General features: G+C 49.7%; 1 protein-coding gene across 1 annotated transcript in view; it reads right to left on the bottom strand.

The window, feature by feature from the left end:
- Positions 1–10,439, bottom strand: part of LOC142248169 (protein phosphatase Slingshot homolog 1-like) — a 61,583-nt gene extending 51,144 nt beyond the window's left edge. Inside the window, exon 1 of the mRNA XM_075320025.1 lies at positions 10,026–10,439. Coding sequence (XP_075176140.1) covers positions 10,026–10,091 — 66 coding nt within the window. The 5' untranslated portion in view covers positions 10,092–10,439. The remainder of the gene's footprint in view (positions 1–10,025) is intronic.
- Positions 10,440–17,495: the final 7,056 nt, after the last annotated feature.

The raw sequence follows: 17,495 nt of genomic DNA on the forward strand, positions 1-17,495 counted from the left end.
ATGCAGACTACAACTCAAAAATATCTCCCGGATCCGTGCTTTCCTTAACCAAGAATCAACAAAAACATTAGTGCATGCCCTCATCATCTCCCGCCTCAACTACTGCAACCTCCTGCTCTCTGGCCTCCCTTCCAACACTCTTGCACCCCTCCAGTCTATGCTAAACTCTGTGGCCCGCTTAATCCACCTCTCCCCTCGCTATTCCCCAGCCTCGCCACTCTGCCAATGCCTTCACTGGCTTCCCATCGCCCAACCACTCCAGTTCAAAACATTAACCATGACATACAAAGCCATCCACAACCTGTCTCCTCCCTACATCTGTGACCTAGTCTCCCGGTACCTACCTGCACGCAACCTCAGATCCACACAAGATCTCCTTCTCTACTCCTCTCTTATCTCCTCTTCACACAATCGTGAACAAGATTTCTCCCGTGCATCCCCCATACTCCGGAGGAGTATGTGTTGTTATTTAAAATTTTTAAGGGGGCAAATATGGGAATGAGAAGAGGTGTAGAAGTGGACAGTCCCTTTAACACACAATTTTCTGATGTGTAATATACTGACCATTCCCATGTTAGGCGAGTGTAATATACTGATCATTCCCATGTTAGGCGAGTGTAATATACTGATCATTCCCATGTTAGGCGAGTGTAATATACTGATCATCCCCATGTTAGGCGAGTGTAATATACTGATCATCCCCATGTTAGGCGAGTGTAATATACTGATCATTCCCATGTTAGGCGAGTGTAATATACTGATCATTCCCATGTTAGGCGAGTGTAATATACTGATCATTCCCATGTTAGGCGAGTGTAATATACTGATCATTCCCATGTTAGGCGAGTGTAATATACTGATCATTCCCATGTTAGGCGAGTGTAATATACTGATCATCCCCATGTTAGGCGAGTGTAATATACTGATCATCCCCATGTTAGGCGAGTGTAATATACTGATCATTCCTATGTTAGGCGAGTGTAATATACTGATCATTCCCATGTTAGGCGAGTGTAATATACTGATCATTCCCATGTTAGGCGAGTGTAATATACTGATCATTCCCATGTTAGGCGAGTGTAATATACTGATCATTCCCATGTTAGGCGAGTGTAATATACTGATCGTTCCCATGTTAGGCGAGTGTAATATACTGATCATCCCCATGTTAGGCGAGTGTAATATACTGATCATCCCCATGTTAGGCGAGTGTAATATACTGATCATTCCCATGTTAGGCGAGTGTAATATACTGATCATCCCCATGTTAGGCGAGTGTAATATACTGATCATCCCCATGTTAGGCGAGTGTAATATACTGATCATTCCTATGTTAGGCGAGTGTAATATACTGATCATTCCCATGTTAGGCGAGTGTAATATACTGATCATTCCCATGTTAGGCGAGTGTAATATACTGATCATTCCCATGTTAGGCGAGTGTAATATACTGATCATTCCCATGTTAGGCGAGTGTAATATACTGATCATTCCCATGTTAGGCGAGTGTAATATACTGATCATCCCCATGTTAGGCGAGTGTAATATACTGATCATCCCCATGTTAGGCGAGTGTAATATACTGATCATTCCCATGTTAGGCGAGTGTAATATACTGATCATTCCCATGTTAGGCGAGTGTAATATACTGATCATTCCCATGTTAGGCGAGTGTAATATACTGATCATCCCCATGTTAGGCGAGTGTAATATACTGATCATTCCTATGTTAGGCGAGTGTAATATACTGATCATCCCCATGTTAGGCGAGTGTAATATACTGATCATTCCCATGTTAGGCGAGTGTAATATACTGATCATTCCCATGTTAGGCGAGTGTAATATACTGATCATTCCCATGTTAGGCGAGTGTAATATACTGATCATCCCCATGTTAGGCGAGTGTAATATACTGATCATTCCCATGTTAGGCGAGTGTAATATACTGATCATCCCCATGTTAGGCGAGTGTAATATACTGACCATTCCCATGTTAGGCGAGTGTAATATACTGATCATTCCCATGTTAGGCGAGTGTAATATACTGATCATTCCCATGTTAGGCGAGTGTAATATACTGATCATTCCCATGTTAGGCGAGTGTAATATACTGATCATTCCCATGTTAGGCGAGTGTAATATACTGATCATCCCCATGTTAGGCGAGTGTAATATACTGATCATTCCTATGTTGGGCGAGTGTAATATACTGACCATTCCCATGTTAGGCGAGTGTAATATACTGATCATTCCCATGTTAGGCGAGTGTAATATACTGATCATTCCTATGTTAGGCGAGTGTAATATACTGATCATTCCTATGTTAGGCGAGTGTAATATACTGATCATTCCCATGTTAGGCGAGTGTAATATACTGATCATTCCTATGTTAGGCGAGTGTAATATACTGATCATTCCCATGTTAGGCGAGTGTAATATACTGATCATTCCCATGTTAGGCGAGTGTAATATACTGATCATTCCTATGTTAGGCGAGTGTAATATACTGATCATTCCCATGTTAGGCGAGTGTAATATACTGATCATTCCCATGTTAGGCGAGTGTAATATACTGATCATCCCCATGTTAGGCGAGTGTAATATACTGATCATTCCTATGTTAGGCGAGTGTAATATACTGACCATTCCCATGTTAGGCGAGTGTAATATACTGATCATTCCCATGTTAGGCGAGTGTAATATACTGATCATTCCCATGTTAGGCGAGTGTAATATACTGATCATTCCCATGTTAGGCGAGTGTAATATACTGATCATTCCTATGTTAGGCGAGTGTAATATACTGATCATTCCCATGTTAGGCGAGTGTAATATACTGATCATTCCTATGTTGGGCCAGCATAATATACTGATCATTCCTATGTTGGACCAGCGCTTTAAATAACATCATGTCATTAACCATTTTGTAAAAGATGCGCAAAAACATAACTTCACTTAATATATCTGGCGATAAATAACAGTCATGTGGACTGGAATACAATTCAGCACACAGAGATAGAAGACATATTAGGGTTCATTTAACCCAAAGTACCGCCTGTGCCAAGTGTTGGCCAAGTGTAGAAAACACCTGAGCACAGAACACGCAGTCACAAGACTAGCTCCCAGGATGTGACATAAGCTCATGTTTAACCTCAGTCCACATTTCCTTCTGAACTAAGCTTCCTGCCATCTGGATATTTTACACAGTAAATCCACTCTCTTACCATGAATACAGCATTTCCACTGTGGGTCAATGCCAAGCTGATTGTATAATATGAAGTCCACATGCCACTTCTGTATAGATACAATGACAGCAGTAGTAATCACGATCCGTACATAATAGCTCGTATCACACTTCTATCCAGCAATATGTGATGGCTCAATAGGCTCCCGTTACACAATAAACACAAATATGTCCTCAGACGTTAAACTGACTATTGGTGGCCATACTCATAGCACTGCACCTCCATTCCCAAGAAGCCTGGTGAAAGGCTGGGTAATACTCTGCTGCCCAGCACTAGAAATTGGCTGTCATATGGAGAGTACTATGCCAACCATCTCACCAGCGTGAAATCAGTTTGTCATCGCTACTGACAATCGTCTATAGGGACAATATGTATAGGTTAATCAGGTTCAGGGATGGAGATATAAGTGGTGCAACCACTCAGAGGCCCAAGAGGTAAGGGGGCCTATTTCCATCTCCAAAGCAGTAGAACTTGTGCATTGTGATGAGCTATTGGACTGAAAAGGGCCCATATTCTGTTCTTGCACAGGGTCCTCTCCAATCTGTGTCCGCAGTGGTCAGGTTGATAATTAGCGCCTCGTGTCTGGCAGCCATGTACACAACTATTGATTCAGCAATGCCACTTAGGGTACCGTCACACTTTAGCGATGCAGCAGCGATCCGACCAGCAATCTGACCTGGTCAGGATCGCTGCTGAATCGCTACATTGTCGCTGGTGAGCTGTCAAACAGGCAGATCTCACCAGCGACCAGCCCCCAGCCAACAGCGACGCTGCGCTTGCACGGAGCCGGCGTCTGGAAGCTGCGGACACTGGTAACTAAGGTAAACATCGGGTATGGTTACCCGATGTTTACCTTAGTTACCAGCTCACACCGCTTAACTTAGCGTGTGCAGGGAGCAGGAGCCGGCACTGGCAGCGTGAGATCTGCGGAGACTGGTAACGAAGGTAAATATCGGGTAACCACCTTGGTTACCCGATGTTTACCTTGGTTACGGCTTAACGCAGGCTGTCAGACGCCGGCTCCTGCTCCCTGCACATTCAGGATTGTTGCTCTTTCGCTGTCACACACAGCGATGTGTGCTTATCAGCGGGAGAACAACAATAAAAAAACGAACCAGGGCTGTGTGTAACGAGCAGCGATCTCACAGCAGGGGCCAGATCACTGCTCAGTGTCACACACAGCGAGATCGCTAATGAGGTCACAAAAACCGTGACTCAGCAGCGATCTCAGTAGCGATCTCGCTGTGTGTGAAGTACCCCTTAGTCAGCTGGCATGTGCCCTGTCACTCTATTCACAGACCAGGGTACTGGCGAAGATAGCTATACACACAACTGCTCCATTCAACTCTTTCTGGTCACAGTCTTACAGCCCCAATTAGAACAGGGACTCAAGTCTCCACTGTGACGATTGGTGGGACACACACAAATCTAACAATTATTACCTATCCAGAGTACAGGGGATTGATTTTTGTAGACTAGACTACCCCTTGAATATGATATTTCAGATTTTATTGTCCGGACCCCAATTAACAAAGGGGCACTGGTCCCTTCTTCCTCCTGATTTTTGTGGCTTACAGTGACAGCCACAGTTCAAACATTGATTGCCTCTCCTTATCCATCGGTAATATATCCTTGAACAAGATATTACGTAATGTGCCCCCACATAGCCCTCCATACACAATAATGGGCCCCACATAGCCCTCCATACACAATAATGGGACTCATATAGCCCTCCATACACAATAATGGGTCCCACATAGCCCTCCATACACAATAATGGGTCCCACATAGCCCTCCATACACAATAATGGGTCCCACATAGCCCTCCATACACAATAATGGGTCCCACATAGCCCTCCATACACAATAATGGGTCCCACATAGCCCTCCATACACAATAATGGGACTCATATAGCCCTCCATACACAATAATGGGACTCATATAGCCCTCCATACACAATAATGGGACTCATATAGCCCTCCATACAGAATAATGGGACTCATATAGCCCTCCATACACAATAATGGGACTCATATAGCCCTCCATACACAATAATGGGCCCCACATAGCCCTCCATACACAATAATGGGACTCACTTAGCCCTCCATACACAATAATTGGCCCCACATAGCCCTCCATACACAATAATGGGACTCACATAGCCCTCCATACACAATAATGGGCCCCACATAGCCCTCCATACACAATAATGGGACTCATATAGCCCTCCATACACAATAATGGGACTCATATAGCCCTCCATACACAATAATGGGACTCATATAGCCCTCCATACACAATAATGGGACTCATATAGCCCTCCATACACAATAATGGGACTCATATAGCCCTCCATACACAATAATGGGACTCATATAGCCCTCCATACACAATAATGGGACTCATATAGCCCTCCATACACAATAATGGGCCCCACATAGCCCTCCATACACAATAATGGGACTCATATAGCCCTCCATACACAATAATGGGCCCCACATAGCCCTCCATACACAATAATGGGACTCATATAGCCCTCCATACAGAATAATGGGACTCATATAGCCCTCCATACACAATAATGAGACTCATATAGCCCTCCATACACAATAATGGGACTCATATAGCCCTCCATACACAATAATGGGACTCATATAGCCCTCCATACACAATAATGGGACTCATATAGCCCTCCATACACAATAATGGGACTCATATAGCCCTCCATACACAATAATGGGACTCATATAGCCCTCCATACACAATAATGGGACTCATATAGCCCTCCATACACAATAATGGGACTCATATAGCCCTCCATACACAATAATGGGACTCATATAGCCCTCCATACACAATAATGGGACTCATATAGCCCTCCATACACAATAATGGGACTCATATAGCCCTCCATACACAATAATGGGACTCATATAGCCCTCCATACACAATAATGGGACTCATATAGCCCTCCATACACAATAATGGGACTCATATAGCCCTCCATACACAATAATGGGACTCATATAGCCCTCCATACACAATAATGGGACTCATATAGCCCTCCATACACAATAATGGGACTCATATAGCCCTCCATACACAATAATGGACCCCACATAGCACTATATAATCTACGATAAACGGTATGAAGATGTGTCCTATGTGGTGACACTTTCGAATGGAGTCATGGCCGTGCATGTAACCAGTGATTTACTCGTCTATGGGACTGCCAGAGATAACGGAGCGCTGCACCCAGCACTCTCCGACAATCCCATAGGGCCTGCATGCACGAACATTGCTCCATTAGAATGGGGCACTTCAGAGCGCCATCCTTAGGATTAGGGGTCCCAGTGATCAGAAAATTGTCACCTATTATTTAGAGAGGTGATAACTTTTGAAGTGCAGACAACCCCTTTAAGTTCTCACTTTCCCCACTGATTTTCTGTGTGGGTCATCACCGCTCTTGTGCTCTGATCTTGACATCATTTGCCAGCTGAAATGTTTGTTCAAATGATCACCCTGGGCCACAAATAGTCACTAAGCAGAGTCCATAACATTGGAGCAGATATTCATAGACGAAAGGACTGGGGAATAGAGGAGCGGTGTTAGGCAGGGGTGATGTGGCCACAGAGCTGTGTATGCCACTAGTACAGGGGAAGAGACCTCACTGCACAGGGTACAGCAACAAAAAACGTACTAAAAAAACTGTTTACTTTTTATGACGTTCAGATTACACCCCCTGTGACATCGGTTGTGGTCACAGTCGCTGTGCCTAAAGTCCCCTGTACGCATGTGACTAACTACTGTAGGCTGAACACACAGATATTGATGGATTCGGGAGGCAGTCTAATATGTATGTCCACCCGCCATGTCTGATTTTCGGCTGACAGTCGTATTGACTCCTGGAGATAAGCCGGCACGCTTGGCGTTGTCTCTCTTATATAGCATATGGCGGAGATGGCTGCTGGCAGAACCATTCAGGACACGGCCATCTGATGTGTGAACGTTTCTTTTGAAGCAGAGCCACTTCAAAATCCATATAAAAAAACTCCATGTGAACAAACCCTAAAGATAAGTGTATATTAGGCTCTGTTCACATGTTTGGGCAGTATAATATATACCAGCATATCTGCTGGTGGCCAAACACTGGGTTTATGGAGGTTGTTCCCCCCCCTAGCAATATCTATATCTCCCCCTGACTATAATACTGGGGGGGAGCATATCCTGGCATGTACGCAGGCCTAGTAGAACAAGTCACTCTGTGCATGCAGGTGCCTGGAGAGGGTCAGAAATCCGGCACCCCAAGACAAAGGGATATGTGAAGGAGAATGGTACTTTAATACAATAATTCCAACAATCATATGACCTTTATCAAACTCACACAACGTTGGTGGTGTAGGGAAATCTGCTGTGTGTGTGACGCCCTGGCCTATCAGGTCGTCACAGGGTATTGTGCACTCTGCCCTTCTGCACAGTATCTGCATCCTCCTTAGTTACGGATCCCTGTCCTTGGTGTTGCTAAGATCAGAACCAGTCAAAGCCCTAGGAACACTTGGCACCACACCCACCAGACACACCATTGGGGGGCCTGAAGGGAATAGGGCAGCCCACTTGGGGGGTTGGTAGGGGAAAGTGAAAAATGACAGGAGAAGCGAAAAAGGAGTGGAAGGAGCAGGAGTGGTCACCGGGTTGCAGCAGTGCTCCTCTAGACTACTAGGTGGCAGACGTTGGTCTGGGCCTGGTAGGAGCTGGAACCCCGGTCGCAGGGGATCGTGTCAAGGGGGACAGATCTGCCAAGGAGCACAGCTGGCGGCCTTGAGCCATCTCTAGGCAGGGGCCAGGGCACGACGGGGTACGTGGACCCTAGGCCGGGAAGTAGCTTCAAGCGTCCTGATAATTTACCCGACGGGGGTGCAGTCTGAAAGATTCATCCCTCACCCGCTCCAAAATCGGGGTACTAGTGCAATGAGGGGATAGGACTTTTCCCAAAACACAGTCCATCAAATCCCAAGCGTGAACGCTGAGAGCAAGCTCACTCCGTTAGCCATACAGGTGAGCGGCACCAAATTAGTTCCGCACTATAGGGTCCACACAGTGAAGAAGGTGCCAAGGAAAAGGTCCCAGGCTAACAAGCAACTCCAAGGGCACGGATCCAAGCGTGCTCCCTCCTTGCTGCAGCGGTGCTCAGAATTCTAGTTTACAAGCTGTCGGTGTCAGTATTCTTGGACTGAGTACGCAGAAAACCTTTCCTTTCTCAACGGCACCCCTTCACTGCCACCACCGGGCCCCGGGGCAAAACCCCCTACCCACAGAGGGGTTAGACACCTTGCTGCCACACCATCGCCACTGGGCTCCCCCCCTAACAGCAGCGGTGGTACTCCATCTTACCACGCACCGTAGGTGGCGTCACGAACTTCCAAATCCCCTGTACATATCCCCATATTCACTTCAAGTGTCTGCGCGACCCCTCTCCCGGGTGTGGAGACCCCTCGAGCCACCACGGTTCTGGATCCGAGTGGCTCGGCCGCTGACACAGGGGCGGTACATATTCAGCACTATTGCTGCCTCCCCAGCGACACGGTCACTTTACAATCAATAGTGCTGCACAGCACACTTGGCATCAGGTGTGCCCATGCCAGGGTCTGAACCAACACTCGGCATCAGGTGTGCCCATGCCAGGATCTGATCCCACACTCGGCATCAGGTGTGCCCATGCCAGGGTCTGAACCAACACTCGGCATCAGGTGTGCCCATGCCAGGATCTGATCCCACACTCGGCATCAGGTGTGCCCATGCCAGGATCTGATCCCACACTCGGCATCAGGTGTGCCCATGCCAGGATCTGATCGCACACTCGGCATCAGGTGTGCCCATGCCAGGATCTGATCGCACACTCGGCATCAGGTGTGCCCATGCCAGGATCTGATCCCACACTCGGCATCAGGTGTGCCCATGCCAGGGTCTGAACCAACACTCGGCATCAGGTGTGCCCATGCCAGGGTCTGAACCAACACTCGGCATCAGGTGTGCCCATGCCAGGGTCTGAACCAACACTCGGCATCAGGTGTGCCCATGCCAGGGTCTGAACCAACACTCGGCATCAGGTGTGCCCATGCCAGGATCTGATCCCACACTCGGCATCAGGTGTGCCCATGCCAGGATCTGATCGCACACTCGGCATCAGGTGTGCCCATGCCAGGATCTGATCCCACACTCGGCATCAGGTGTGCCCATGCCAGGGTCTGAACCAACACTCGGCATCAGGTGTGCCCATGCCAGGGTCTGAACCAACACTCGGCATCAGGTGTGCCCATGCCAGGGTCTGAACCAACACTCGGCATCAGGTGTGCCCATGCCAGGGTCTGAACCAACACTCGGCATCAGGTGTGCCCATGCCAGGATCTGATCCCACACTCGGCATCAGGTGTGCCCATGCCAGGGTCTGAACCAACACTCGGCATCAGGTGTGCCCATGCCAGGATCTGATCCCACACTTGGCATTAGGTGTCCCCATGCCAGGATCTGATCCCACACTTGGCATCCAGAGAGCAATACCAGGCGTCTAAAACCAATACCTCACAGAGCTAGTTTTGATACAAGTCCTATCATTACATTAGAGCAGGCAGTACTGGGCATAGCCACTGGCATCCTCAGCCTGGTACCCGGCACCTGTGAGGTGTCACTGCTGGCACAGAGCCGCACTGCCAGGGCCGGGGCCTACGTGTGCTGCCGCTGCCCCGCTGTTTCCTGAGCACGGGCTGCGGGAGGTCTCTCACCTCGCTGGTGCTGGCGGAGGAGGTGGCGCTGGGCGTCGGGGACCGCTGGAGAGTCACTAGGGCCATGGTCTGGGCTCAGCGGTGCCGGGGGCCGTCAGAGGTATCCGGGGCCCGCGGTGCAGGTGCTGGAATTGCTGTCTAATGGCCGGGCATTGCACGGCAGTATCCCGCCCAGGCTGTGGAGGAAAGGCCGGTACCGGGCGCTGCTCCTGACCCCGGAGTGATGCTCAGTCCCCGCAGATTGCTGACTCCTCCCCCCGGAGGTGGATAGCGGAGCTCAGTGCGGGGGTCAGAGGTCGGGCCCTGCACGGGGTCCTGAGGGTCCTACACTCGAGAGGAATCTGCCACGGGGAAAAATGGTCTCCCTGTAGGAAGAATGATATACAGGAGATATGCGGTAGTGCAGGGTTCAGAGGTGCCTCTCCAGGTAGGGACCTGCACCCGAGGGGGATCTGCCATAGCGAAGACGGGATCTGTCTGTAGGCAGCAGCATGTAGAGGGCGAGGGTCAGAGGTGCCTCTCCAGGTCTCACCCTTCTGGGGGTCCTGCACTCTAGAGGATATCTGTAGGCAGCAGCATGTAGAGGGCGAGGGTCAGAGGTGCCTCTCCAGGTCTGACCCTGCAGGGGGTCCTGCACTCTAGAGGATATCTATAGGCAGCAGCATGTAGAAGGCGAGGGTCAGAGGTGCCTCTCCAGGTCTGACCCTGCAGGGGGTCCTGCACTCTAGAGGATATCTGTAGGCAGCAGCATGTAGAGGGCGAGGGTCAGAGGTGCCTCTCCAGATCTCACCCTTCTGGGCGTCCTGCACTCTAGAGGATATCTGTAGGCAGCAGCATGTAGAGGGCGAGGGTCAGAGGTGCCTCTCCAGGTCTGACCCTGCAGGGGGTCCTGCACTCTAGAGGATATCTATAGGCAGCAGCATGTAGAAGGCGAGGGTCAGAGGTGCCTCTCCAGGTCTGACCCTGCAGGGGGTCCTGCACTCTAGAGGATATCTGTAGGCAGCAGCATGTAGAGGGCGAGGGTCAGAGGTGCCTCTCCAGATCTCACCCTTCTGGGCGTCCTGCACTCTAGAGGATATCTGTAGGCAGCAGCATGTAGAGGGCGAGGGTCAGAGGTGCCTCTCCAGGTCTGACCCTGCAGGGGGTCCTGCACTCTAGAGGATATCTATAGGCAGCAGCATGTAGAAGGCGAGGGTCAGAGGTGCCTCTCCAGGTCTGACCCTGCAGGGGGTCCTGCACTCTAGAGGATATCTGTAGGCAGCAGCATGTAGAGGGCGAGTACAGAGGTGCCTCTCCAGGTCTCACCCTTCTGGGGGTCCTGCACTCTAGAGGATATCTGTAGGCAGCAGCATGTAGAGGGCGAGGGTCAGAGGTGCCTCTCCAGATCTCACCCTTCTGGGCGTCCTGCACTCTAGAGGATATCTGTAGGCAGCAGCATGTAGAGGGCGAGGGTCAGAGGTGCCTCTCCAGGTCTGACCCTGCAGGGGGTCCTGCACTCTAGAGGATATCTATAGGCAGCAGCATGTAGAAGGTGAGGGTCAGAGGTGCCTCTCCAGGTCTCACCCTTCTGGGCGTCCTGCACTCTAGAGGATATCTGTGTGTAGGCAGCAGCATGTAGAGGGCGAGGGTCAGAGGTGCCTCTCCAGGTCTGACCCTGCAGGGGGTCCTGCACTCTAGAGGATATCTATAGGCAGCAGCATGTAGAAGGCGAGGGTCAGAGGTGCCTCTCCAGGTCTCACCCTTCTGGGGGTCCTGCACTCTAGAGGATATCTGTAGGCAGCAGCATGTAGAGGGCGAGGGTCAGAGGTGCCTCTCCAGGTCTGACCCTGCAGGGGGTCCTGCACTCTAGAGGATATCTGTAGGCAGCAGCATGTAGAGGGCGAGGGTCAGAGGTGCCTCTCCAGGTCTGACCCTGCAGGGGGTCCTGCACTCTAGAGGATATCTGTAGGCAGCAGCATGTAGAGGGCGAGGGTCAGAGGTGCCTCTCCAGGTCTGACCCTGCAGGGGGTCCTGCACTCTAGAGGATATCTGTAGGCAGCAGCATGTAGAGGGCGAGGGTCAGAGGTGCCTCTCCAGGTCTGACCCTGCAGGGGGTCCTGCACTCTAGAGGATATCTGTAGGCAGCAGCATGTAGAGGCATTAGGGCGAGGGTCAGAGGTGCCTCTCCAGGTCTAACCCTTCTGGGCGTCCTGCACTCTAGAGGATATCTGTGTGTAGGCAGCAGCATGTAGAGGGCGAGGGTCAGAGGTGCCTCTCCAGGTCTGACCCTGCAGGGGGTCCTGCACTCTAGAGGATATCTATAGGCAGCAGCATGTAGAAGGCGAGGGTCAGAGGTGCCTCTCCAGGTCTCACCCTTCTGGGGGTCCTGCACTCTAGAGGATATCTCTGTGTAGGCAGCAGCATGTAGAGGGTGAGGGTCAGAGGTGCCTCTCCAGGTCTGACCCTTCTGGGCGTCCTGCACTCTAGAGGATATCTATAGGCAGCAGCATGTAGAAGGCGAGGGTCAGAGGTGCCTCTCCAGGTCTCACCCTTTTGGGGGTCCTGCACTCTAGAGGATATCTGTAGGCAGCAGCATGTAGAGGGCGAGGGTCAGAGGTGCCTCTCCAGGTCTGACCCTGCAGGGGGTCCTGCACTCTAGAGGATATCTATAGGCAGCAGCATGTAGAAGGCGAGGGTCAGAGGTGCCTCTCCAGGTCTCATCCTTCTGGGGGTCCTGCACTCTAGAGGATATCTGTAGGCAGCAGCATGTAGAGGGCGAGGGTCAGAGGTGCCTCTCCAGGTCTGACCCTGCAGGGGGTCCTGCACTCTAGAGGATATCTGTAGGCAGCAGCATGTAGAGGGCGAGGGTCAGAGGTGCCTCTCCAGGTCTGACCCTGCAGGGGGTCCTGCACTCTAGAGGATATCTGTAGGCAGCAGCATGTAGAGGGCGAGGGTCAGAGGTGCCTCTCCAGGTCTGACCCTGCAGGGGGTCCTGCACTCTAGAGGATATCTGTAGGCAGCAGCATGTAGAGGCATTAGGGCGAGGGTCAGAGGTGCCTCTCCAGGTCTAACCCTTCTGGGCGTCCTGCACTCTAGAGGATATCTGTGTGTAGGCAGCAGCATGTAGAGGGCGAGGGTCAGAGGTGCCTCTCCAGGTCTGACCCTGCAGGGGGTCCTGCACTCTACAGGATATCTATAGGCAGCAGCATGTAGAAGGCGAGGGTCAGAGGTGCCTCTCCAGGTCTCACCCTTTTGGGGGTCCTGCACTCTAGAGGATATCTGTAGGCAGCAGCATGTAGAGGGCGAGGGTCAGAGGTGCCTCTCCAGGTCTGACCCTGCAGGGGGTCCTGCACTCTAGACGATATCTGTTGGCAGCAGCATGTAGAGGGCGAGGGTCAGAGGTGCCTCTCCAGGTCTGACCCTGCAGGGGGTCCTGCACTCTAGAGGATATCTGTAGGCAGCAGCATGTAGAGGCATTAGGGCGAGGGTCAGAGGTGCCTCTCCAGGTCTAACCCTTCTGGGCGTCCTGCACTCTAGAGGATATCTGTGTGTAGGCAGCAGCATGTAGAGGGTGAGGGTCAGAGGTGCCTCTCCAGATCTCACCCTTCTGGGGGTCCTGCACTCTAGAGGATATCTGTAGGCAGCAGCATGTAGAGGGCGAGGGTCAGAGGTGCCTCTCCAGGTCTGACCCTGCAGGGAGTCTTGGGGGTTCTACACCCTAGGTGGTATCTGTCTATAGGCAGCAGCATGTAGAGAACATTAGGGTGAGGGTCACAGGGCGTCGGAGTCTGTGTTCATTTTGGTGAAGTCGGAGTCTGAGTTGGTATAAAATGGACCAACTCCTAAAATATATAATAAATTGGGGACAGTCGTTCAATGTAGAATGTGCTGAATATTTTTTCATAGGAATTTGGGAAAGTTATGAAATGTCCTATAAATGGCTGTTCTATTCCTGATCTAAGGCTACATTCACACACAGAGTTTTTGCAGCGTTTTTTGAAAAAAAAACAAAAAAAAAAACGTTTTTCAGCTGCAAAAGCAGATCAGCTTTTTAAAAAACCGCATCACCTGAAAGGGTTTTGAGCTCATAGATAATGCCTTCAATAGAAAAAGCAGATTAGAAAAATAACGGAAAATGCTTCAAACATAAGTACAATTAAACTGATGAATGAGAGTAATGAACAACAGCTAGAAGAACATTTAGGATTCAGTATGTGTGAGATAGAGCCACAGTGCTGTTCATGTAACTGAGGAACAAACAGATATTGCAACAGAAGAACAGCAAAATTATACTTTAGAATTAGATGATATTGTTGAAGCTGCTTCAAAACACTTTCATATTCATCACATGCGCAGTGTTGTGCACACGCTGCAGCTGGCAATAAGAGATAGTCTGCAAGTGGGACATATTGGAAATCTGATTGGAAAAGTGAGGAAATTGGTTATTGCCGCCAGAACCCCTAAAATTGATCCATCTTGAAGAGACATGCTGGGAAAGGGGGAATTGTCCATCAAGACACTCGGTGGGGCAGCACTTATTTACTGATTGAGCGATTGCTTGAACTAAAACCGTTTCTTATAGATATGGCGAACTCTCAGGTAACCCTAAATGAAGGTCAATGAACACAGGTGGCTGAATTGAAGGAATTGCTTAATCACCCATTTACTGTGACTAAAAAATTACAAGCTGAGGATTTAACTCTTGGCATTTTCATAAGGGAGTGGAAGAACTTGCAATTTTGCCTGTCCCAAAGAGAAGGTTTAATCGCAGATGGCATTTCTGCTTCAATGAAACAGAGCATGTAGCAGAGCTGAATTGCCGGGGGAACGCACTGTCAAAAATGCATCCAAAACGCATGCAAGATGTATGAAAAAAGAATCCAAAATGCATGCGTTGTGGATGCATTTTTTTTCCAAACGCAGTGTCTAGGCTGCCAGAGGGTGCATTCTTTTCTGCACTGCAGAGAACGCAACGTGCGCACATACCCTAAAGGAATAGCCTCATGCAGTCAGTTATTGGAAACTATTGGAAAATAAACACAGCTATTGGAAAATAAAATTCTTCTGGCAGCTGTTTGTGAACCCATGTCATATACTGCTTGATGATCAACAGCTTATAAAAGAAAAGAAGCTCTGACTGAGGTAGCAGTAAGGCCAGAGTCACACTTGTGAGTTCCTCGCGTGAGTCTCTCATTGAATCACCCGGCACGGACTCACACTCTCCAGACAGGAGCATCTCCGCTGCATAGACATACATGCAACCGACCCGCTCCTGTCAGGAGAGTGCGAGTCCGTGCCAGGTGATTCAATGAGAGACTCACGCGAGTTATACGCGAGGCACTCGCAAGTGTGACTCTGGCCTTAGGATGAGTGCTCTACAGGACTGCTAGACGCAAGAGGACTTGGGTCCTGACAGTGCTACTGCTGCCATATCTTCATCCTCATCAGATGAGGAGTTTTACTTTTGACAAGTATTTGGATGACATGGAGAAGGCAAAGCATTGCTGCAAGGAAAAAGATTTCACTCCGTCTCCTATAGCAAGCAGATTGACCAGATTTCAGCAAAATTTTTCACTTGCTCTCAAATAATAGAAAAATTCAACCGTTCAAAATCAAAACTGACTGCATGAGGCTATTCCTTTAGGGTATGTGCGCACGTTGCGTTCTCTGCAGTGCAGAAAAGAATGCACCCTCTGGCAGCCTAGACACTGCGTTTGTAAAACAAATGCATCCACAACGCATGCATTTTGGATTCTTTTTTCATGCATTCTGCATGCGTTTTGGATGCATTTTTGACAGTGCGTTCCCCAGGCAATTCAGCTCTGCTACATGCCGGCTCACAGCAGACACAGACAGAGTCGCGCGATGAGAATGAACTCGGGTGAACTTCACCCGACTTCATTGTCATACCACGGCTCTGTATGTGTGTGGCGTCCTGATTAGCGGTCACCCGTGAAGGACTCACCGGTGACCGCTAATCCCCTGAGTGACTGAAGTGAGCAGCGCGATTAGCACTGCTGTCATTCAGGTTACCCGCGGCCAGCTGGAGTCCGCCACCCGAGACCGCAACTCACCTGTGACTTCATCACTGATCGCACGGCTCACTTCAGTCGCTGCGGGGAGCTCACAGAGAGCGTTTGGTCTGTGACCGCTCTTGTCAGCTTCATGTAGCAGACATGAGAGCGTCGTGTGACCTCTGTGGATTACGTCGGACCTGGAGGGGTATTTGAGGATTTTAATAAAGTGGTGAAAGAGGGTGTTTTTTTGTCTTTTATTCCAAATAAAGGTTTTTTTGGATGTATGTGTTTATTTTCTTTAACTTACAGGTTACGCATGGAAGGTATATCGTGGAGACGCCTGCCATGATTAACCTAGGACTTAGTGGCAGCTATGGGCTGCCATTAACTCCTTATTACTTTGATTGCCACCGCACCAGGGCAATTCGGGATGAGCCGGGTAGAGTCTGCGGGACTGTGGCAACTAAAGGATGCGGCAATTCCGGGCGGCTGCTGGCTGATATTGTTAGGCTGGGGGGCTCCCCATAACGTGGCGCTCCCCATCCTGAGAATACCAACCTTGAGCCGTGTGGTTTTACCTTGGTTGGTATCAAAATTGGGGGGGAACGCACGTCTTTTTTTTTAATTATTTATTTTACTGCACGATATAGACCCACCCACCTGCGGCTGTGATTGGTTGCAGTGACACAGCTGTCAGCGTGGGGGCGTGTCTGACTGCAACCAATCATAGGCGCCGGTGGGCGGAGAAAACAGGGAATACCAGATTGAATAATGAGCGGCCTGCATTTTCAAAAGAGGAAAAGCCGCCGGAGCAGTGTGAACGCCGTGCAGCTGCGCGCCTGTGATCGGGGATCGGTGAGTATGAGAGAGGGGGAGAGACTGACCAACGGACAGAGAGAGGGACAGACAGAGAGAGAGACCGACCGAGCGGCCAACTGACAGAGAAAGAGACCGACCGACAGACAGAGGGAGATTCACCGACATCCACAGACATAGATTGACCGACATTGACAGAGAGAGACTGAAAAGACCTACGTTTTGCTTGTCAAAAAAGCATGCGGAACGCAAAACAAAATGCAGTCCAAGTGCATTTTGGTTGCGTTTTGACCCACATCATTGATTTCAATGGGTGGAGAACGCAGCTACAACGCACAAAAGAAGTGACATGCTGCTTTTTTTTTCCGCAGCGATTTTGGGCATCCAAAACGCTGCATTTACAAACGCAGCGTGTGCATTGATTTTTCGGCTTTCTCATAGACTTTGCTGGGGAAGCTGAACGCATGCAATTTGGCACTGAAAACGCTGCAGTTCAAAACGCAGTGTTTCCGCTGAAAAAAACGCAATGTGCGCACATAGCCTTATACCTGGAAATTGTTAGAGATGTTGCTCATGTGGTTACGGCTTTGCCTCCAACCCAAGTTAGTGTAGAGAGGTTGTTCTCTAGCCTTAAAAGTATTAGGTCAGTTTTGGGGTC

Source organism: Anomaloglossus baeobatrachus, chromosome 1 (genome assembly GCF_048569485.1).
Source record: "Anomaloglossus baeobatrachus isolate aAnoBae1 chromosome 1, aAnoBae1.hap1, whole genome shotgun sequence".
Lineage (NCBI taxonomy): Eukaryota > Metazoa > Chordata > Amphibia > Anura > Aromobatidae > Anomaloglossus > Anomaloglossus baeobatrachus.